Source organism: Borostomias antarcticus, assembly GCF_949987555.1.
Source record: "Borostomias antarcticus genome assembly, chromosome: 5".
NCBI classification, from domain to species: domain Eukaryota; kingdom Metazoa; phylum Chordata; class Actinopteri; order Stomiiformes; family Stomiidae; genus Borostomias; species Borostomias antarcticus.
The window spans coordinates 16,291,172-16,313,917 of NC_140238.1; the positions used below are offsets into that span (position 1 = coordinate 16,291,172).

At 45.3% G+C, this 22,746-nt stretch overlaps 2 protein-coding genes across 3 annotated transcripts in view; both read right to left on the reverse strand.

The window, feature by feature from the left end:
- galnt16 (UDP-N-acetyl-alpha-D-galactosamine:polypeptide N-acetylgalactosaminyltransferase 16) overlaps window positions 1-4,402 on the reverse strand; it is a 13,167-nt gene extending 8,765 nt beyond the window's left edge. The window contains exons 1-4 of the mRNA XM_084438651.1: window positions 4,037-4,402; window positions 806-987; window positions 493-591; window positions 304-371 (exon numbers count right to left, since the gene is read on the reverse strand). Of these exons, the coding sequence (XP_084294777.1) occupies window positions 304-371; window positions 493-591; window positions 806-987; window positions 4,037-4,243 (556 nt within the window). The 5' untranslated portion in view covers window positions 4,244-4,402. The remainder of the gene's footprint in view (window positions 1-303; window positions 372-492; window positions 592-805; window positions 988-4,036) is intronic.
- Window positions 4,403-8,150: 3,748 nt separating this feature from the next.
- vps39 (VPS39 subunit of HOPS complex) lies at window positions 8,151-22,445 on the reverse strand. Of its 2 annotated transcripts, XM_084438637.1 has the most exons (25): window positions 22,327-22,346; window positions 21,960-22,145; window positions 21,331-21,396; window positions 20,928-20,992; window positions 20,743-20,785; window positions 20,568-20,662; window positions 20,374-20,472; window positions 18,791-18,883; window positions 18,370-18,553; window positions 15,627-15,747; window positions 15,288-15,408; window positions 14,850-14,976; window positions 14,591-14,733; window positions 14,269-14,409; window positions 13,998-14,139; window positions 13,332-13,418; window positions 12,928-13,001; window positions 12,510-12,726; window positions 12,223-12,351; window positions 11,986-12,088; window positions 11,772-11,817; window positions 11,519-11,668; window positions 10,257-10,391; window positions 9,879-9,970; window positions 8,151-9,348 (listed from the first exon to the last, which is right to left on the reverse strand). In XM_084438637.1, exons 2-25 carry the CDS (start codon window positions 22,030-22,032, stop codon window positions 9,267-9,269), a joined length of 2,628 nt encoding a protein of 875 aa, XP_084294763.1. In that variant the 5' UTR covers window positions 22,033-22,145; window positions 22,327-22,346; the 3' UTR covers window positions 8,151-9,266. The 2 variants fall into 2 exon arrangements, with proteins under 2 accessions (XP_084294763.1, XP_084294762.1); XM_084438636.1 differs by having other exon boundaries at window positions 21,960-22,445.
- Between the last annotated feature and the right edge of the window lie 301 nt (window positions 22,446-22,746).

A 22,746-nucleotide genomic window follows, 5' to 3' on the forward strand; every position in this document is an offset into this window, starting at 1 on the left:
GTGCCAGGTTCGGTTCCAGTAAGAGGTGCATGTGGTGGTGATCAGCGCTGGTGTGGACAGTGTACAGAATGAGCTCATACAGTATAATTCTACAGTATAATTCTACTGGCTTATGTAAAAGCGGGGAAAATGACTGTAATAAAGTCACCCGTTCATTAGCTATGACCTGGTCACAGAAGATAACCCATTCCTTATGAAGGCTTTTATCTCACATGCTCTCGTTATGTTTTCCACACAAACACAGAGCAGGTGCACAGAGCAGCACCTGCACATCCTGCATTGATTTAGACAGCGGGAACTCACGTTCCGAGCTGAAGTCATCTATGAGGATGATCTCCTGGATCAGGGAGGCGGGGCTTCGAGTCAAGACGCTGAGAGGAAGATGGGAGAGAGGGAGAGAAAGAGCGACAGGTGAGAGGGAGGAGGGGGAGGGCGGACGGCATCAAAACTCGCACGTTTTGCGCGGCGCACCGTCCAGCGGACGCCGCTCACCTTTTGATGGTGCGCAGGAGGGTGGAGCGCGCCTCGTTGTGGAAGGTGATGATGATGCTCGTGGACGGCAGGTCGGAGTCGTAGTTCACTGACGCGCATCTGGAAGGGGGGGGGGGATATCAGGTCATTCATGGTGGAGGTTTCTGCAGAAGCTACGAATGAAGCAGAGACGTGCCTATAGCGCTTCAGTGTCTTTCAGCGTTTCTCTGTCGTGAGTCTGTTCATGGTATAGCCTACTGTGCTGTCGGGTGAGCGTGCATGCGTGCGCCTGCGTGTGTATGAGTGCGCGTGTGTGTGTGTGTGTGTACAGTACCTGTAGTGTCGCGTGTCCCTGATGGCTCTTTCGCTGCCCAGGCGGTCGCTCTCCTGCAGGTTGAAGGCGTGCTCTCTGTAAGGGTCCTCGCCTGGCTTCAGCTGCTTCCCCGCCAGGTAGGCCTTCTCATCAAAGCTGCCCACCAGCAGGCCCTGTTGCTCCACCCGTGGAGACTGAGTCACCTGCAGGGGGCAGCATGTAACGCACACAGGGGGCACAGAGCTCAATACACTAGAAGACAAGTCAATATGTGGCAATAAGTGATGAGCACGTTATATGTTAAATGGACTGCACTTATATAGCGCCTTTCTACCTTAACGGACAAAGCGCTTTACAATGGGCTCGCATTCACCCATTCACACATCCATTCTCGCACCAATGGTGGCAAGCCGCCAGGCAAGGCGCTAGCCTGCTCATTGGGAGCAATTTGGGGCTCAGTGTCTGGAGCTAGGACACTTGAACACGGGAGGAGGTGGAATCGAACGGGGCTACTACTGTATATTGTAGCATACCACATACAACAGTAATTTAGTCTTAGCGCCTTTAATACTTAATACTGTTTACATATGTTTAATTCACTAAAAGGTTCAAAAGATTAAACGGACCACCTGTTTTCCCTACTCAGGTTTTGTAATAAGGTTAACCTAGGGCTGCTTATCTTACTCTGGGGTAATGGATGGCTTTTTGAATGAGGAGCAAAGGCACTGAGGCAGCATGTGATAGGGGAGTGGTAAACTGATACAGGTGATGCATATTAAGAGAGAGGAGAGTAGTGTGTGTGAGCTGAAGAATAAATAGAGGCAAGATGGGGAGAGAAGAGAGGAGCAAAAGAGGATAAAGCTGCATTCTTCAGCCCTGCGTTATTAATGGTCTGTCGGTGAGAGGCTTTAGAGAACTCCAGGTTTGAGGAACCATGACCTCACTTTCCATTTCTCAAGAGAAAAAAAAATCTAACATCAGCAGAAAAGGCACTTCGATACTCAATCCACTGAATTAAATATGAGCGAGATGAACACAAATCTGCTGAGTTTCACATACAAACTTCAAAGACTTTCCAAATCAAATTCAAATCAGCCTACTTCCTTGTTGACTAAGCTCCGCCAGCTTGGTTCTGAAATAAATACACTTGTCACCCACAGGTTTTCTCTACACCACACAGAACAACTGACCCCACTCACATGCATCACTGATTGATTGGCTTGAGCCCCGTCTCTGGGCAGATGTATGTGACTTGTCCAAATAAACACTTGTATTGTGCGGTCTAAAAGAGCAGATGTGCATTTGGCAAACAATTATACTAACATCAGACAGCTTGATCAAAGCGACCATTTTTAGAGACCTGAATGCAGAAAGGGGCAGTGTGCAGTTGCACTTTCAAGACAGCACATGAGGGAGAGTGGGGAAAGCCACCAGTACACAGCCTGTTTTCCATCAGAAAGGATTCAGATCAGATCAGATCACACACACCCCTCATCAGAACAAGAGCAACAAACCCTTGTGTCTCAGACAAAACAGGTCTGTGAACAAAAGAAAAAATGAAAAAGATTATCCTACACTGGAATAACTGTCTTGAATGCAGCATGTTGACCGGTCAAAGTCTCAAACACAGATGTGTCTGTACAGCCAGCCAGCCATTCTTGTTTGATTGTTGTCCCTGATTGGACCAAGAGCCAGGCTGTGTCCTGGCAAGGCATGCACAGGTCACATGACCTGGTTGAGGGGCAGGGTGAACTGCTCTGCGCTAGGTTGGAGATCAGGTCATTGGACCTGATGTAACGTGAATGATTAGAATAAGCACTTATCACAGATAAGATTTTGTTTGCATGTAAATACAGCATTATTACACAGGTAAGGACCAATGATTGTGTTAGGCAACTAAGCTAGGCTTGCACAACATTTTCCCACATATGTCCTTAACTTATTCATGATGAGCCCATGTGTTTACTTATCATGTCACTTTCCCAAACCCTACTATTTCTTCAGCTATACAAAATGTAGAAGGATGAACCCTACTTGCAGCCACTAGGTCTATTCCATTACATTTCAATAGCCCACTGTCAATCTTCTTTCTGCCTTAAATTAAATATTTACTACTTTTAGTCAGTCGTGTGTGTGCCACGTTTATGCGCCTCCACGCTTCTAGGAAACAAACAGCTGAGTGAATTTCATTGATTTTGTAAAAACTCTGAAGAGGACTGTTCCATTACTTGGGAGCACGCTCTCTACACTTCAGTTGCTTAATAGGTCTGACGTGACCCATAAAGCGCATGTGCGTATAGACCCTTCAATTAAACGTACAGTAGGCTAGGCCATGCCTGTCAGAAGTTATTGCCACAAAAACCCATTAGAAAACAGAAGACGAGAAATTGACCAGGTTGTAAATGGATAGTTTTACTTAATGGTAATAATAAATGCACCTGGTTTTAAAAGGCCTAGACAACAATTTAACGCATGTGTGCATTATGCTGATTGTGTGGCACAAACGTCCTATCGCCTATTGCCATGTAAAATTGGACAGTTCTCTGTTCGTCCCTAGACGTTTAGGTCATGCAAGCAAGCAGACCTAAACGAAATATCCTAATTTTGCCAGAAATAAAGACGCCAGAGAGAGAGAGGAGAGAGAGAGAGAGAGAGAGAGAGATAGAGAGAGAGAGAGAGAGAGAGAGAGAGAGAGAGAGAGAGAGAGTCAGGGAGAGACATACAGAGAGAGAGAGACAGAGATGCTGGTCCCTGCGAATCAAATTCGGACATGAACTAGACGTCGTCTTTCACAAATATACGGTTCAATGGATCTAGGTTCCAACGAATATGCTGAACAATGCGGGTGGAAGGCAGGGTTTGCTGCGCCCTCGGGGACTTAAGGAAAGCCTCTTATGGGTAGACTAAATTGAGGTCCTGCGACGAAACACATGTCAAGAGGTGATATGAAAATAACAAGAGCTATAACAATAGCTACTTGCCTCTATTAACATAGGGGCATTTAAAGGCTATATCTATAGTCTAAGCTAAATATATTTTTGCATGTGTCGTCGTCGCGGCACGTTATTAATTGCGCCAAGAGAGATGGCCACGGAGGCTGCGAGTAGATCACACCTCCAGCTGTGCAGTAGCCTACACATAACCTAAAGCACATCAACATGCAACACACACTCCCCTGCAGCCCTGAGCCTTCAGCAGCGCACTCTCCCTCCATCCAATTTCTTATTTCTCCCGTCTCAACCTGTCACTCACAATCAGCGGGATGGTCCTGTCGTCTCGGTGGATCTCTAGCCGCCCAACAGCAACCTTCTGTCCATGGCTCCTGCTGCCCCCGGAGCGGGGCTGCGACGGCGACGACGGAGATGTGTGTAGTTTATTGTCCTGCCACAGGTAATAGAATGTACCCAATATCCATGCAACGGTCAAAATTGCGATGGCGTTGGCCCGTATCCTGCGCATTGTGAGCCCATAAGGAGGGCTCCGGAGACAAGTCCAGATGATTCAAGATCCTCCGTGCTACGGACACAGCGCAGTAAGGATGGGCGCAGGAGGTGCTTCCCCGATGATGGCTCGCGCCGCAGCAGCCAGCTTCACTGATCCCAAGCTATTCTATGAAGGTCTCCCTCTGCTGGGATTTGCGCACTGACAGCCACGGTCCTAGCGCCGAGCGATATCACTCTCTATTAGCCTACCGCTGGCTGTCTGTGATTACGCAAAGGCCTTACGCGCTGGCTTTGGGCTACTGTAAAGGCTCTGCATTATTTTAACAAATTTGAATGGATGCATTAACGTGTAAGCTATTTATAGCCTATGAAACACCAACACGGATATCATTATTGGTTGCACTGATTGGCATTGTGCATTTGACGTTTTTTTTATTATTATGAATTTTGGAAATAAAATAAAATCACCTCTCACCAGCTTCCACGAACATCCACATGCTTGACCCAGTAGTTGATTTGCTGTTTACCTCTGTGCCCTTCCGCCCCACATAAATGCAATGTAGCCTAACAGTCCACTAAAAGACCCAGTAGATGAATTCACATGAATATAAGCCTATGGATGAATTACAGCAGAGCTCAACAGAGCACACACAGGGACAATGGAGCAGGAAAGAACATGTGAAACTTATTCATCCTCTGAAAAAGAAAAAAAAACATACAGTATGAGGTAATTTGCACTCCACCTAGCTATAGATGCTTGTTTAATTTTACGCAGCTGGCCCTACTATTAAAAATTAAAAATGCCTAAGTTTTCCTGCCTGAAACATAAACAGTAATATGATCCAGAGGAAAGGGTGAGAGGGCCTAACGGACCAAACTTTATAGCCTACATAGAACACTCACACCACACAGCAGACTGCCGAGCAAATCCCTGACTAGAAATATATCTTCTCCTCACACAAGCTACCCCATGAATCACTCTTTCCAACTTAATTGCATCTCGCAGATAATTAAGTGGAGGCAAGCTCTGCCTAGTATGACGGATGTCTCCCTGAAAGCCTTTGCGCTTCTCTGCTTGTCGAGTTCCTGCAGCTAATCCCACAAGTAAGCCTGGAGCTTGCTGCTGTCCACCCCATCCTGAGGAGAGACTGTCCACCCCGTAGTCAGGAGACCCTGAACCACCTCCAGGAGTTGCCAAACATTCAGCTCATGAACATGGGAGGAGGGGGATGTTCTGTCTCCATCTGGCTCTGGCACTGGAAGTATTTCTTTTTCAATCGTTCAGAAAGGCAGGGCCATGCTGTTAAAGACAATGTGGTATCTCCATTAGCTCTCATGTGGTGGAGCACAAGGCAGGACTGTCTTGGCCCGGAGGGGAGGCATTGATGGGAGACAGTCTGTGGACACAAAGGGGGAAACAGGCACCACATCTGGAGATTCCAGCTTGGAACCATGGACGTCGCCACTCATGTCAACAGTGCCTCTCTGAGTCCCAGGGGCTGACGAGGCACTGCATTCCCCTGGCCGACAACACGCTTCCATCAGCCCCGCCCGTGCCCATCCCTAGCCCTTTTGGTTCCACTGAGAAACACTGCTGGCATTTCAGACAACTATGCCAAAATGGTGATCTCCCTGAAAATGGCAAACAAAGACACACTGATTAGTGCACGCACGTGAGCACATATGCGCGCACACACACACACGTGCACGCACGCACACATGCGCACACACACACACACACACACACACACACACACACGCACACACACACAACCCAAAGCCTCTATGGAATTTCGTTACAATAATAATGGAAACTTAGCCAATGCCTCTTGGCTGTAACTGGCGATCATCCTGTTTGAATGCCTGTGATGTAAAGTGCATGCTGGGTCTTGTATGCTATGCAAACAGTCAGTCTGGGTTCAGACAGACAGCAAGCAGGAATTCTCCGGTCTCGTCTCCTGGTCAGAGGACTGGAAAGGTGTTGCTCTCTCGTCCATGGTTAACAAGCTGTTTTACAGGCAAGGAAACTCAAACATGATACTTGGACAGAGAGTGCATTATGTGTGTCTAACGCCAGTTGCCTCTGAGAGATCTGGACTTTGTCTCTGTAGGGACATTTTTGGACAGTCACTCAGTCAGTGAAATACATAGGGTAGGGTTAATAAAGTTTCTTTAGGGGGCCATACAGTGAGGGAAGTGGGCTGTGTTGGTTTAAAGCACACATGGGATTATGTAAAAAAAAAAAAAAAAAAGAGGGGGCACTTTCTTCCTCTCAGCACTTTAAGTTTAGGAGTGCAAGTCTGAGATACTGTAGAGCCCCTTCTCTCCCTATGAACAAGTTTAATTGAGAACAAGAGCTTGGCTCTCCACTTGCCTCATAACAATCCATTATTAATTAACACTGTAGTGATGCTGACAGGTGCAAGCTGATTTCAAATACATAAAATATTTATATCATGCTGTCATATAATCCTAGTTCTGCAGTGGAACAACTAACAAAGTGATAATGGGTACTATTATTCTCCTGATATCTTTACTGTGTGTGTGTGTGTGTGTGTGTGTGTGTAATAATAAGCCCAGAGTTAAAGCTTTCCTATAATCTGCGTGCAAAGAAAGTGTGTAAACTGTGTGGATTTAAGCACCACGACTACAGGGATGTCAATATTGTGAAAGCTGCAAGTGTATATTATACAGTGTCCCCAAAACAATGTACTTCATACTTCAGTAATTAATGTACTAACAGTAAGTATTAATGGGAACATCATATGCACTGAATATATACAGTACCATAGTTACAGTACACTAAAAGTTATACTTTTTTTCAGCCACAAATGCAAAAACCAGGGCTAATGAAGGCAGTACTGCATAGTCAGAGAACTGTGTTACAGCCCACCCACTGCAGTGAGAAGCCTGTTACCTCCTGTTTGCATCATATCCTTCTGCTTGTATCCATCTTTTCCATTCCTGCCACTGCATTGAAATGACAGCATCCAAGCAGAATACTACCCTGTAAAATATGATGCCCCGTTAACTTAGAAACAGACGGAGTTTGTTCTACTTTCTGGTCTTGAACATTTTTAAATAAGTTTACTGAACTTAGTTATCTATGTTCCTGCTAGCATTCTTCTCACAAAATAACTTCCTTTAATTTTACTAAGGCAACAGGTTTCCCCACCTTTAAGTAAATGCCATGCAACACATCTTACAGTGTACACCAGAAAAAGACCAAAATAATTTGGTACATTCTAAATCTATCAATGTGCTCACTCTCTCCAAGCAGTGCACCACTTTTTCGATACAGCATACCACATATTCACTGGGATATACTGTATGACCATACAAGAAATAAAACATTCTGTTGACCCAGGTCTTAAATAACTATTAGAAATTCCTAGTATGAGTGAGCCATATACATGGTTAATAATAATGATTGAATCTTGAAAACCACCTCTGTACAGTACAGTGCATCTGGCCATGTCCTCTCTTTCAATCCTGTCTCTCTTCCAGGATGTGGAGTCATAGAAAATTGTCTGTCTGGCTTGAGAGGGAGAAGCCCTGACTAAGTCTGTTGCTGAGAAGTTGTTGTGTTTCTGTTACTCAGGCTGACTCAGCTTAGTGTTAAAGTCCCTTAGCAAGACGAGTAACACAGTAAGTATTCTCTGGTGTCCCGGCCGTGGTGTAATGGGCACCCCTAATGGAGGTGAAGATAACTGGATAAATGAGATTGCCATGAAAAGAGTAGGTGAGGTCAGGAATGCTCTACACTTTGCTTTTGATGCTTTTGATCCAAGTACAGACACTAAAATCATGAGAGGATTTATTAATTTGGTTTATTTATTGATTGAAGCAATACAGAGTACATACCGTATCTGTTGGGTTTGCTCTTTAGAGTAAAATATCTTCAACAAGAAACCTTTCATCAATATTCTTTCACGCCTTATATACACAATGGTACCAATAACTGTACTAAAAATGGTGCAACAGTCTAGACAGAGAGTGTGCCAACCCTCAACAGCAGGTGGACGGTTGATACAGGTATTTGATTACAATGTTCCATCATCCATCCATCATCTTCCATTCTTATTGGACCACATGCACATGGTACTGTACATCTTACCTTAGTCGTTATCCACACTAATGCATGAATTCAGAATGAATAGTGAAATAACAAATCGAATTTTAAAGTGCCATACTTTGTGATCCACCAATACTCAAATAGGCCATGTGTATACTTGACTTTGAGGTGAAAGAAGAAAAATAAAGAAAAATAATATTAACCAGATGAGAAAAAAACCTTATTAATGTATTTTGAGACTGAGACACAAACCAGAAACAAGCACTCCAAAACAATACATGCCTTGTCTTTCCACAAGGTCCATGCAAGAACTCTCTTCAGTTAAATCTAAATGTCTGAGTACAAAGCTTTCCTTAGAAACAGTAACAGACAACATAAGCAATGGGAAGCAAATGGCTGCTTTTAAGTACAATCTTAGAAGTCACACAAGGCATTTAAGTTGAGATACTGTATAGAGTCTATAGCATGGTGAGCAGAATCTGAGGGTTAGACAGGGGTAAGTGGGATGGGACAGCGTGAGAGGTGGGAAGAGAGAAAGCCGACAGTGCAGACTTGAACAACTCTCTCACAGACTGCATGAATCTGTGAATGAAGACCAAAAAAACATTATTCCCATTCCTCTTGTTCCGTCTATAGTCTCCATTTTCTTCAAAGGCAAGTGAGTCTTCTGTAGTATTATTGTGAAACATGCTTAAATGTCAGTCTCTCTTCAGCACGACTCACTCCTCTAGAAATACAGCACAGACATTCCAGCTGCTCCCTCATGCACAGAGAGAGGAATGGCCAAACGGATGGAGGAATCCTCTCTTCGACAGCTCAGCTGCCACAGGTGCCCTTTTCAACATTCTCCAACTCCCTTCCAAGATGCTCGAACAGGGAGTCCACGGGGGGCACCATTTATTAGATCATTTTACACAGATTTCTTAGTAAAAACCCAGAAAGCCTTGCATGGGGCAGAGGGGCATTACTGCTCGGTGGGGCAGACTCCTCTGTCCTTGCAGCAGAAGTAATGCACCACCACACCGTTGGGATACCGGGCGAAGGCGCTAGGCAACAGACACAGGAAGGTATGAGGTCAGAGGCGATGGCCCTCATTTATCAATCGAACGTAGAAACAAGCGCAGACCCGAACGCAGAAATGATGGTATGACAGGGCTCACGTGTGATTCATGACACCTTTCTTATCTCGCCAATCACAGCGTACGAATGATGGGGTGTCGATAAATTTGGCGGCTGAAAACAATCGTTTAAATACCACGCCCTATAGTCTAGCCTCAATTTGGAAATACTGTACCTATTACGTTATACGGTATATATGATACATAGTCAAGGCCTTTACAAAATACTAGAATATTTTGCCATAGGCAACATATTTTTAAGTGATGAACATGTGGCTGCATATATGCTTAGATGCCAGTCAGAAGTCTCATGCTGATTCTCAGACTTGCGTAAACTAGGTGACCTACCTAGTTTTTTGTCAGTTTCGTTTTGTAAATGAGGGCCAACGAGGATTTCCTCATACTACTGCAATGGAATGACTAACGATGCGTCTATTACGATGCGTCTACAGTATTACCTGTTGCCTATCTTCTTTTTGCACACGCGGCAGGTTTTCTCCTCAGTGATGATACATTTCACCTGCTGGTGGAATATGCGTTCCTCCTGGACCTGCACACAGAGATGGGCTAAGACTTCATTCAGCCTTTCTTATTATTAACGTTTTATATTTACATTTTACTCATTTAGCAGACACTTTTGTCCAAAACGACTTACAGTAAGTACATTTGTCTAGAATAAGTGAACCGACTGTGCATACCAGTCACCATCAGTGAAGCTTTCAGTCATGCCAGTGCCAGTAGTCACAGAGTTAGAACTAGAGTAACTCCCGCTGTGAATACTTTTATTTACCAGCATAAGCAGCCAGACAGACATGCAGGTAGATTCAGGGACTCACCCGGAGGAACTCTGCCTGCAACAAGCTCTTCAGCACCTGGTCAAAGCGCTTCCTCTGGGCCTTCTCCTCCAGGACGCTCTCTAGGAAGACGCGGATCTCGCGGATCTGAGTGTTTGCGGGGAGCAGGTTAATCGCCTAGGGGAGAGAGAAGAGATGGCCTTTCAGAGACTTGACCTTCCCATCTGCAAGTCCCCAATGTGGGCGTTTATTGTCACTCACTAATGTTGTCATTCCCCTAGACCACGAAAGGAGGCTCCGGGGTTTTTGTTTTATCGGCTGGGTTACACAGAGAGGGAACCTGATCCCGTCCTTCCTCTGGAGGGACAGAGGGTCTCAGAGGGAGGGTAGGGGGAGGAGCAGGATCGGGGGGGAGGGGGGAGGAGACTATACAGTCCTCCAGATGCAGTATGCACCTCTCCCAGAGAGCACGATGATGTAGTTGTTTCAGCTGCTTGTACAACCAGGACAACACTTTAAAACGTCATCCCCAGGTTCGCCTGGGAAGTTAAACCGCATTAATTACCCCAGTGGGGCGGATGAGAGGGATGAGGGGATGACTGCGTCTCTGCTGACTGAACGGCACACATTGGGCACAGAGTTTCTCCTGACAACAGCATCCCAAGTTGTGGGTTCTCGTTCTCGCTCTCTCTCTCGCTCTCTCTCTCTCTCTCTCTTGCTCTCTCTCTCTCTCTCTCGCTCTCTCACTTAATGTGCTCTTGGCAAGCCAGACTCCAGGAGCAGAGCCAGGAGAAATAAAAGCAGAGCCACATAAAAGTCAACGAGGGGGTTCAGACCAGAGCAGGGTACAGGAGAGAGGAGGGCTCCTCTCTGCAGGACGCACACAAAAGCCTCTCATAAACGGCCAACACGGACCACAGGAACTCTCTGATAGACTCACACTCGGTTTGAAGACCTTGGAGGTTTTGATGCAGTTCACTGGTACCACTCCAAAACAACGATAGGATATCAAATCTAAATCGCAAACACTACACACTTTCCACATTCCACAAGTAAAACAGCAACTCTTAGACTCTGATATCATAGAAATACCTCCGATGTAGCTCAAAACATTTAAAGTAGTGGGATGTTTTACAGTAGTACAGTATGGTACTGTAATGTAGGTACAGTATGGGCCATCACTGCATGACAAGATAAGAAGCAAACCTAACATCCGCCTCTGAATGTTTTAACCACGCAGGTCTGCACATAGTTACAGTGTGGAGCAAACAACCGGTCTGTAAGGGTCACCCCCTCAACTTCACCTTGGTGGTGTTGAGCTTGCTGTGGTGCAGCTCCAGCACCTGCAGCGCGGCCTGGAGGTTGGCCTGTGGCTCCGACAGCTCCATATTGATCGGCCCGAGACAGTGCACGTCGGGCGGGGACAAGTACATGCGCAGCAGAGACAAGTACACCTGTAGGATCAACACACAGGGTTAAGGTTTTTTTTTGGGGGGGGGGGGGGGGGTGGTGATGTCCATCGCTACAGGTCAGTCAGACAGGAAGTCCTGTACTCACGTCTTTGTTCCTGTCTGTCATTTCGTCATAGTGCCGGTGACAGTACCTGAGAGGAGGCGGGGACAGAGGACACAAATATCCGTCATTAATCATGATCAGAAGTATCGCCGTCTTTCAACAGTTCACGGATGAGACGTTGTCGGTCCAATCGGCGGAGGCACGAGCCGGTGGGGGAGGGACGGTGTGGGAGGAGCATAGCCACGCCGTTACTCACTCCTCTGCCATGCGGGTGTCCTTCAGGATGTGCACGTAGATGAAGAGCGCCTGCTCGTGTTTACCCATCCTGCCTAGCAGCAAGGCCCGCTCCTCCAGAAGACCTGCGGACCAGACGGCGAAAGAGCGGTCAGGGGGGGTTTATATATAAAACGTGGGACATCGCGGAGGGCAATGCGATGGAGCGTCCATTCAAGCGACACAAAGCACACGGCGGACGCACAGGTCTAGTCCTCACCATCGAAGGGGAAGTCACTGATGAGTCTTCCCGGCTCGTAACTCTTTGAAATTTCCAGGAAACACAGCAGCTTGTTCCTGAATTCTCCTAGGTCTCCTTCCTCCTTCCCAGCAGCCACGGCAGACACCCCTGCGAGACGACAGAAGAAGCGAGTGGAAACGGTGGGCAGACATTCACCAATACCGGACAGGGAAAAAGACGAGGTAGATCTAGGGGGCTCTCTCTGCAGTATGTGAGCCCAGCGTCAGCGATACCACAGCCACTGACTCGATCACCGGCATCCGTACCCTCGGACAGTGAGTTGAGGTACTGCTTCATGAGGCCCTGCACCCTCTCCAGGTACAGCTGGATCAGCACGTTGTGGAACTCTGGCCCGGTCTCCTCCCACTCGTGGACGATGTGCTCCAGGTAGGGGATGGCCAGCTCCTTGAAGCCCTCCTTCAGGAAGTTCAGCACCTTGTCTCTGGGCAGAGTCTCCACCTCCACCAGGTCCTCGGTGAAGATCTGACGCGAGGGAAACGCGCCGTTGAACAACGGAGCGTTAGCAGTCTGCCCACAGTCTTAACAGTCATATACATTATAATTATGTGGCCCATCCACATCTACACGCTTAACGATCTGGTGTCCGATCCGATTTACACCGGTGACCATTCTGAAAGCTCTTAGCGGTACCCCTCCCCCCGGCCTCCCCAGACAGCCTCTCACCTTCAGGCCATCTTCAGGGCAGGTCTTCAGCACCCAGGGGGAGAACTCAAAGATGATCCCCAGGTTCTCCATCCCTGAGGAGAGATCAGGCGAGAGTTTCAGCACTCAGCCAGGGTTAGGGAGCAGGAGGGGGGTGGGGGGGGGGGGGGGGGGTAGTTAAGCAGTAATGCCAGACACCCAATACCGGGTAGGGGAATTTGCTAGGCCCAATGCTCAGCAGACGCCATCCCCTGATATCGGACTCCTGATTGCGTTTATACAACAGTTACCAACACACGCTGTGCCGTTTCAAAGACTGCTTAGTGGGAACTACTCGTATAACCTGAGAATGAGAGTAGATTCCACAGTCTGTCGGTGTGATGCCTGTTTCGCCCAGACCAATGTGGCAGGTGTTGGAAGCTTACCCAGTCTTTGGAGGTACTGGACAGTTCGCTCATGGCCCTTCAAAGGGGAGTTGGCCTTAGTGGACTGGTCCAGCAGCACTTGGAGGGCTGGGGGGAGTAGGGAGTGGGAGAAAACAGAAATATCATACTTGGGATTGTATTACAATTGGCATTTTTACATGAAAGTTACTTGGCAACAAGCTAGAAGAAACTCGCCAAACTAGAACAGCTGGTTTGAGTAGGTAGAGAAAAAAGAACAGCGAGCTGAGAGAGAGAGAAAGAGAGAGGGAGAGAGAGCTCAGAGAGAAAGGAAGAGGGAGAGAGAGAGGGAGAGAGAGGTCTGAGAGAAAGAGAGAGGGAGAGAGCTCAGAGAGAAAGGAAGAGGGAGAGAGAGAGAGACCTCAGCAGCATTACATCACTAGAACAGCTTGTGGCAGGGCTGATCAAACACACATGCTAAAGCAGCCTTGAATCCAACACAAATTAGCACTGCTATCAATATAACAGACAGCAATGATCTGGGGGAGTGACAACATGGTATGTGACAAACAAAGGGAACCACCAGAGCTGTTTCCTTCTGGCCCTGCATGCTCACAACAGATACTCCCCAAGCGCTCACATTGTCCATCAGACACCACACAGACAACAACACTTTAGTATCAGGGAGAGCGGTTCAGGACAGCACACCTTTCTGATGCAGGCCTTTCTTCTCATACAGGATGATCAGCTCGCTGTACTTGTGAGCTTTCTTCAGCACGTACTCGCTCTCCTCTATGTGACAGTGGTTGTTCTCCAGACGCAGCAAGGGGGACACCAGGGCCACGTTGGTCTTTATTCGGGCCCGGGAGAAAATACAAATTATCATCGTACGCATGGAGGGATTCTACCATACATCAGATAATACTCCCTACGACCAGTCACAGAGAAAGGGCGACGGGGGCGGGGCGGAGGGCCTCACATGCAAGTAGCACTTCAGCAGGGTGGTGTCGATGATCTGCAGCAGCTTCTTGCGGCTTTTTATAGTGGGAGTTCCCTCCATGAGAGGCGAGGTTGTAGAGGGGTCAGAGTCGTTCAGCTGCTTCACCAGGTGGCTGCGTTTCTGCATGAAACACACTGGAGTTTAGCTTAACCATCTAGAGGTATTCGATAAATGCATTCACGCATTCACTATGACCTTATGACAGGACTGATGCATAATACCACACACACACACACACGCACGCACACGCACGCACGCACGCAAGCACACGCATACACACCTGAGTAAGGTAGTCACACACCTGAGTAAGGTAGTCAATAAGTGCTAGATGGGCCTTCTCCAGCTCTGCTCCCGACAGTGTTGGCAGAGGGTTGGGGTAGTGCAGTTGCTTGCGGTAGTCCGAAGGGAGCAGGTCGGGGTACAGCCCAATCACATGGGTCGGATCTGTGAGGGGAGTGAGGGCCATTACAATCAGGTTTTACTAGGGCAATTATAATCAACGTTCCAAGTCATTATTTACAATCAAGTTCTTTTCTCATACAGAAAGGGTGAAACCTCACCTGTGCCGAGCTTAGAGAACCCCTGCATAGAGTCATCAAATCTCTTCTGGCAGAAGAGGTTGAAGGCGTATAGGTTCTGAATGTGGTGGATCTGCTGCCTCTTATCTCCGTCTGAGTCATCCTTCATCTTCTGGGGGAGATAAAGACAGAGAGGGTTATACCGTAACAACAATTCCATCTTTTTGCTCCCAGTGAATAGAATTGAGCCTTTTGGCTGTTCACCACAATGAACACCGGATTTTTCATACCGAAAAAAAAAAAGCCTGTGGGAGGCTAGACTGAGCAGAGACTGTGATGCGGTGGGTATTCTCTACCCAAATGCATTGATTTTAATCAAGATAAAAAGTTATCGGAGCTGAACATCAATTCAATTGTCAAGTATCTAAAGTCTAAAGTAACTGTAAATCCCTTCCAGATGCTAATGACTTTGTTCCTCACCGCCAGCTGCAGAGCCAGTTCAAACTGCTTGTCCTGCAGGAGCTGCCGGATCTGGCTGGCTATAGACACAGGCACCAGACGCCACACAAAATGGTTGCTGGCAACGTACACAATATTGGGCCTGTGGTAGATGTGCGAGAGGAGGGAGAAACATAAGAAGGAAGAGTTTGTTTTAATTACAACACTGTGTCCAAAAATACATCTTCTCTATGAACAAAACCTCAGACAGGAGGAAGCGTCAGGCTGTTCAGTTGGTGAGTGACTGCTTTTCCATATAAAACAGCGGAACTAAAAAGGGAGGTGTGTCTGGTCTGTGGAGGAATGACATCATTCCCTCACCCAGCTGAGGTGATGAAGCGGGGTCTCTGCAGCTCCACGTTCTGGACCAGCAGCCGCGGCTCTAAGGTGCGGATCTCCACATAGCGGGGCAGGACAGCGATGATGTAGGGGGGCTGGTGTTCTGGGAATCAGGGAAACCCAGAGACAGAGAGACACACACATACACTGTTAGTTAATGAAACACTGTGTCAACCAATTTGCCCCAGAAGTAACACCCCAAATTAGGCATTTGCGTGAGTAAGTCCAACTGTCAAGTTCATGCTAAACAGGCTCCCTCTCTGGAGAAACGTCCTGTAGAGACAGACAGAGTGGAGCTCTTTAGGTAAGAAGGGCAGTAAATCCAGCTGGAGCCAGCCAACCAGACAAGACTGGGATGAGAGCTTGAATGGGGCACATACCAGATGGACTATACTCCCCCCTAAAGGTCGGGCAGAGATTTGCAATTCTATAGAGATTTTTCATTAAATATTACAGGTGCAGCTCAAAAAATTAAAATATTGTGAAAAAGTTCAATATTTTTCGTGACTAATTTCAGAAAGTGAAACTCATATTATATAGATTCATAGAGTGAAATATTTTCAAGCCTTTATTTGTTGTAATTTTGATGATTATGGCTTACAGCTAATGAAAACCCCAAAATTCAGTGTCTCGGAAAATTAGATTATTATTGTGAAAATGTTCAAGAGTGGAAACTCATGGTGTCACACTCAAATTAGCTGATTAACACAAAACACCTACAAAGATTTCCTGAGCCTTTAAATGGTCTCAGTCTCGTTCAGAAGGCTACACAATCATGGGGAAGACTGCTGACTTGGCAGATGTCCAGAAGACAGTCATTGACACCCTCCAAAAGGAGGGTAAGCCACAAAAGGTCATTGCTAAAGAAGCTGGTTGTTCACAGAGTGCTGTATCCAAGCATATTAATAGAAAGTTGAGTGGAAGGAAAAAGTGTGGTAGGAAAAGGTGCACAAGCAACAGGGATAACCACAGCCTTGAGAAGATTGTGAAGTAAAATCCATTCAAGAATTTGGGGGAGCTTCACAAGGAGTGGACTGTAGCTGGAGTCAGTGCATCAAGAGCCACCACGCATGGGCTACAAATGTCACATTCCTTGTGTCAAGCCACTCCTGAACCAGAGACAACATCAGAAGCGTCTTAGCTGGGCTCAGGAGAAAAAGAACTGGACTGTTGCTCAGTGGTCCAAAGTCCACTGAGCATTTTCCCAGAATCTGGAGGAGAGGCACAGAATCCACGTTGCTTGAAGTCCAGTGTGAAGTTTCCAGTCAGTGATGATTCGGAGTGCCATGTCATCTGCTGTTGGTCCACTGTGTTTTCTGAAGTCCACAGTCAACGCAGCCATCTACCAGGAAATTTTAGAGCACTTCATGCTTCCTTCTGCTGACAAGCTTTATGGAGATGCTGATTTCATTTTCTAGCAGGACTTGGCACTTGCCTACACTGTCAAAAGTACCAAAAGCTGGTTCAATGACCATGGTATTACTGGGCTTGATTGTCCAGCAAACATGCCTGACCTGAATCCCATAGAGAGTCTACGGGGTATTGTCAAGAGATAGATGAGAGACACCAGACCCAACAATGCAGATGACCTGAAGGCCGCTATCAAAGCAACCTGGGCTCCATTACACCCCAGCAGTACCACAGGCTGATCACCTCCATGCCACGCCACATTGATGCAGTAATTCATGCAAAAGGAGCCCCAACCAAGTATTGAGTGCATAGAAATGAACATACTTTTCAAAGGGCTGACATTTCTGTTTAAAATATCCTTTTTTGTTGATCTTAAGTAATATTCTAATTTACTGAGTCACTGAATTTTGTATTTTCATTAGATGTAAGCCATACATCGCAAAATTACAAGAAATAAAGGCTTGAAATATTTCACTATGTGTAATGAATCTATATAATATGATTTTCATTTTCTGAAATAAGTGACAAAATATTGAACTTTTGTACGATATTCAAATTTTTCGAGCTGCACCTGTATATGAATTATAAGCGGCTAACATTTGATATTATGTTTATTGACATCAGTGACAAGTTTGCTCACTAGCAACAAAAAAAGTCACTTTTCATGAAGCAAGATAGGCCTAACTTTAGGGGGTCGTGTTTTGGACTATCAGTATTTAAGAAATAAAATAAGACACAACTGCCTGTTCACTATTATCCTTGTAAACAAAAATATCTGTATATTTTGGTTTTAAAAAATGTACCTGACTAATTGTTAGCCAGAATTGCACTAGGATGTGTGTGGATGAGACATGACGGTTTGGGGCTGGCCAGTTCCCATCCTGCTCTGACTCCTACCAACCAATGGTTTTATGAAAACGAGGAAATTGCAAACTGTTTGAAACCTTGACTTCAATGCTTCATTTCCCCTTTCATATAGCTATTTCTGCATTCCAATGTGATACAAGGGGAAGCTTTTCAAAAACAAAATGGCATAATTTGAATATAAATTAATAAAGTTTTAAAGGTTATAAAGGTAATTTAAAAACTGGCCATGTCTCTTGTCTTTGTCATGAGATGAAAGGGCAGTTCCACATGTATCTTCCTCAAGTTGCTTTCATACAAAATATTACACTACATCACAATACCACTATGAGGAGTTACAAGTGTTACAGATTAATGACTGAGTAGGAACCTTCAAATCCTCAGGTTCTCATTTTCAGTGACTTCAAATTGTGTCATGGGAAATAACATTTCCCTGTTTTGTTTTTTTTACCCATTGCTATGGGGATGTCTGTCCAGTTGAGGGCGCACTTCTGGGTGCAGATGCCTTCTTCATTCAGCACCACTGTGAGGTCATCCTGGCCCACCGCCACCTTCCCATCAGCAAGCGGGGCAACCAGGGCCTCCAACTGCTTTCCAGTGGGGAAGAGCTCCTTGATGGAGCCTCGGCCATCCATCTAAGAGACAAAACCCAGAATACAGAGGGTCATAAGATACTTTCTCTGACCTCCTCAAAATGACCTACTTGGATCAATCACGTCTACAAATAAACATGAGATACTGGTTGAGTCAAGGAATATAAAATTCTAGCCGGAACTACTCCTATGCTGGGAGTCAAATAAGGCTATAATACCACAGAGGCAGCTCCCATGTGCTGTCGCCTTGGGATGAGTATGAATCAGTGTCCTATTTACCCGTATCAGGTAGTAATCTCTCTTGAAGCCTACGCAGATAGAGTTCTCACACCAGGCCATGGACTTTGGAATATCAGGAGCGGCAAAGTCTCCCTGTAAGACAAAGTGAGACACATTCAGGACATTGGCTGAACAATATTCCTCTTGAGCTTTGGTTTGCTATCATTCTTATGTCCTCAGATAACAGGTCATGAGGTTGTGGACATGGATGTTGTTCTCTGGGGGTGAAAAGAGGAATGTTAAAAACAGGAATTTGATGTTCTCTCCATCAGTGTATGCACCATCGACCTAAGCAAATTCCTAGTATGTGTAAACCGCCATAGCTATAAACTGATCTAGGCCGCTTTTCCCAGAGGCATCGTAGCGCTACGTTCATCGTAAGATACGTCGTAAGGTCCCCCTCGACCTTACGATGTACCTTCTGAAGATGCATCGTAAGCTCTCCCTTGAGCTGACACGCTGTTTCCCAGAGCCTCCTTAGCCATGGTATACCTTAGCCAAGGGATACTTTCTTAAGGGAGGTCTGAACCCATCGTAAGCTGTCCCTTAGCGATGCACTCCATTCATAGTGTTATAGTTTTAGCCCGATTAGAGCAAAATTATACTTTTAGAAAAGAGACTTGTAATATAGCGCACATCTATCTACTCTACCAGCGCGTAGCCTACATAACAAATCACGGGATGTTGTCTTTTAAAATTGTATTGAGCCAAATAAAATATAGGGACTATCCACAATATAAATTCAACACTTTCTTATGTAAAGGGGCAACATTTTCTTATGTAAAGGAGCAATTTGATGGCATATGGCTTTTCTGGCTGTCTGTAGGCTATCCCACCACTATATAGGATACCAACAGATATTAGGCGAATTGATTAATCCAATGAGGCCTTCTAGACCCATAGTAGGGTAGACACTCTATTTAGTGTGTCACTGCCAACTCGTGCTTCATGTAGGCCTATCCATCATGGCTGCATTAAAACAATATTGTGTTTAATTCATGAGTAGCGCAGCCTATCAACATTTCCTACCTGACAGGATGCGCTACCCATGAATTGAACATAACATAATGGATGGTAAGTCATCCTGAGGAGGTAGGCTACATGCCAACTTTTCTGAAAACCAAGTGAACAAAATCAGTCACTCATTTAGCTATCATCATCATCATCATAATTTTTTTCCCTGGGCTTTCAAGAAGTCCCAGACTAGGCTTATATGTCCCAATAAATGCTCTTTATTTTATATTTTGTAGACTATAATGTATGAATTGGAACTATCATGAGGTCTCGCCTTGACTCTTAAAAAGATTAGCAGATGAGCTTTAGTAGGCATAGCTTCCTTTTTGTTAATATTAGATTGGGGTAAAATCAAAATGATTATGAGAACGCTTGAAAACGTCATTAACAAGGGACAGCTCCACTAACGATGTACCTTACGATGTACCTTACAATGTACCTTACGATGTATCTTCAGACACCCACTAAGGGATAGTCTGGGAAATACTCGTAGGAAAAACTGTCCCTTCGCCAAGGTATACCTTAAGAAGCGTCGTAGATCCCCCCCCCCCTCCCCCCCCTTATCTCACCTGTAACTCATGGAACTCTCTGTCCTTCCAATAGTACAGCTGAAGCTTCTTTTTCACAGCGACACACATTCTCAGCTTGGCCTCCCCTGAGCTCGATTGCTGAAAACGGGAAGGACAAATATAAACACCAATTGAGGAAACTGGAAACATGATCATTGTCACAGCTACACCAGGGGTCCAGTACTACTGCTCACCTGCAGGTCACAGGCGAACAAAGTGGCCCCTTTAGCCTTGGACACCACAGTGATCTGCTGGAAGGTCAGGAGGTCATGGACATGGATGTTGTTCTCTGGGGGTGAACAGAGGAATGTTAAGAACACAAATAATAATATAACAATAATTTTGTTTGACAAGGAAAATATACTCTACCTAGGAGACTGACAAGAATCTTGTACTGTGACACCACAAAGAGCTGAAGGGTGAGGAGGTTGGGAGGAGAACAGCAGAGTGTCATGAATAGGGTGAATATATAATCTAGCATACACACTGCACATCAAAATCATCAACATGATATCACGCATTGTCAAACAACATCATAAACCTGCATACTGTACCTGCTGGATCTTCTTGGAGAAGTTCTTGTTGGATTTCTCAAGCGTCACCTCAAACCTATTAGTGCCTATTGGTGAACAGAATAGAAATATTTAAGTGATATGCTCATCAGAATGAGAATATAATTAATAAAAATGAGACATGACATCTTTTTCTTTTTACAGTTTTTACTACTCAATAGACTGACCTGTACCACTAAACAATTCCCCCTCTAAGACAAATGAAGTACCTACTCACTGTATGTATGTATGTATGTATGTATGTATGTATGTATGTATGTATGTATGTATGTATGTATGTATGCATGTACCTACTCATGGTTACATATATTAACTGGGGTGGGGAAGAGGTTGATGGTACAAATACACATAAGCCATTATTTACAACAAATTAGACCATATTCACCTGCATCCTTTTTTATTCTGTAGAGGAGAAGATGGCCCGGTTTAGTTCCCACTAGAAGCCAGTCCTCTGTGCACAGAAAGAGCTGATGGTCACCAACATAGCCCAAGGAATCATTTAGCCTATGCCATAATACATGAAATCTAGCAAGAAGATTAGAGAAGTTTAGTCTGGTAGGAAAGTCTCACCCAGACAAGGCCTGCCAGGTGGGGCTGGTGCTTGTTTAACACAGTCTATTCTTACAGCGGTGTTAAGAATAGACTTGCTGGCTATTCTTCCGGCGCTCTATCTATCACCTCACAATCTCGGCGGCCGTAAGAATAGACAACCCTGCTATTCTTAGGGCACTGAATCTTGTTTTAGGGAATTCTGCTTTTAAAACCTAACCAACGATAACCCTCTCTAACCTTAACCCAAAACCTAACAATAACCCAAATATATTATTTATTTATGTATTTATGGTAAATATAAAACGTTACTTCCGGCCGCCGTAACAATAGTCACTACCTACTTGTTTACAGCAGTCACTTCCAATTCTAGCCAGGCACCAGGCTTGTTTTCATTTTGAACCACCACTTGGGGCCCTCACAGGTGTGTCAATGAGAAAGAAATGTTTGGTCATTGTAACTTACCCCAGGCCGCAAGGCAGTCGATCTGTAGAGGCAGTTTCTCCAGAATAGGGACAGGCTCGTAGGCGTCATGCATTTTGGAATTGAGCTGACTGCTGATTTAACAGCTGAATGACACAGTGCCTTTTCTTCTGCTACAAGACGCAAGGCACGCCTAATGTCAATTCGCCATCGCTGACCATTACTATTCTACACAGGTGACAGGAAGGAATCGTAAATAATGTATCGAAACGACTGTTAAATAGTTCCCCAAATGTTATCTTACATCTGACAGCCTCAGAAGCCAGCTAGCTTAGCTAGCTAGTACAATACCAATTCACCTAACTAGCTTGCTAACGTTAGCTTCAACTAAGACAGCCGACAAGCTAACCATCAATAGCGGGTTCTTTCTCATCCCATGCTTGGCGATCCCCAGACAGAATTGATTTGTTGACACCAGTAAGGCCTAAAGGTTATCTCTGGTCGTCCGATGTTATTTGCTTACTGAGCAGTGAGGTGGCGGTGGCTAGTAGCTTCTTCCTCAGTGTTGTTGATGGTGGGTGACGAGTAGGTTTGACAGGCACGTGACTGAAGTCAGTACTCTCACGAGTGACGAATTAGAACAAAGGGATACATTCACGAGCTCAAGGCATGCATGGATTGCATTATGTACAATCAATCATAGTTATATTTCATATACTATATATTTAATATAATCATACATTATTCAACAACAATATAGACAAAATGGTTTTCAATATAAATGTTTAATTTCAGAACAAGAGCAATAAAGCCATACATTACAAATTAC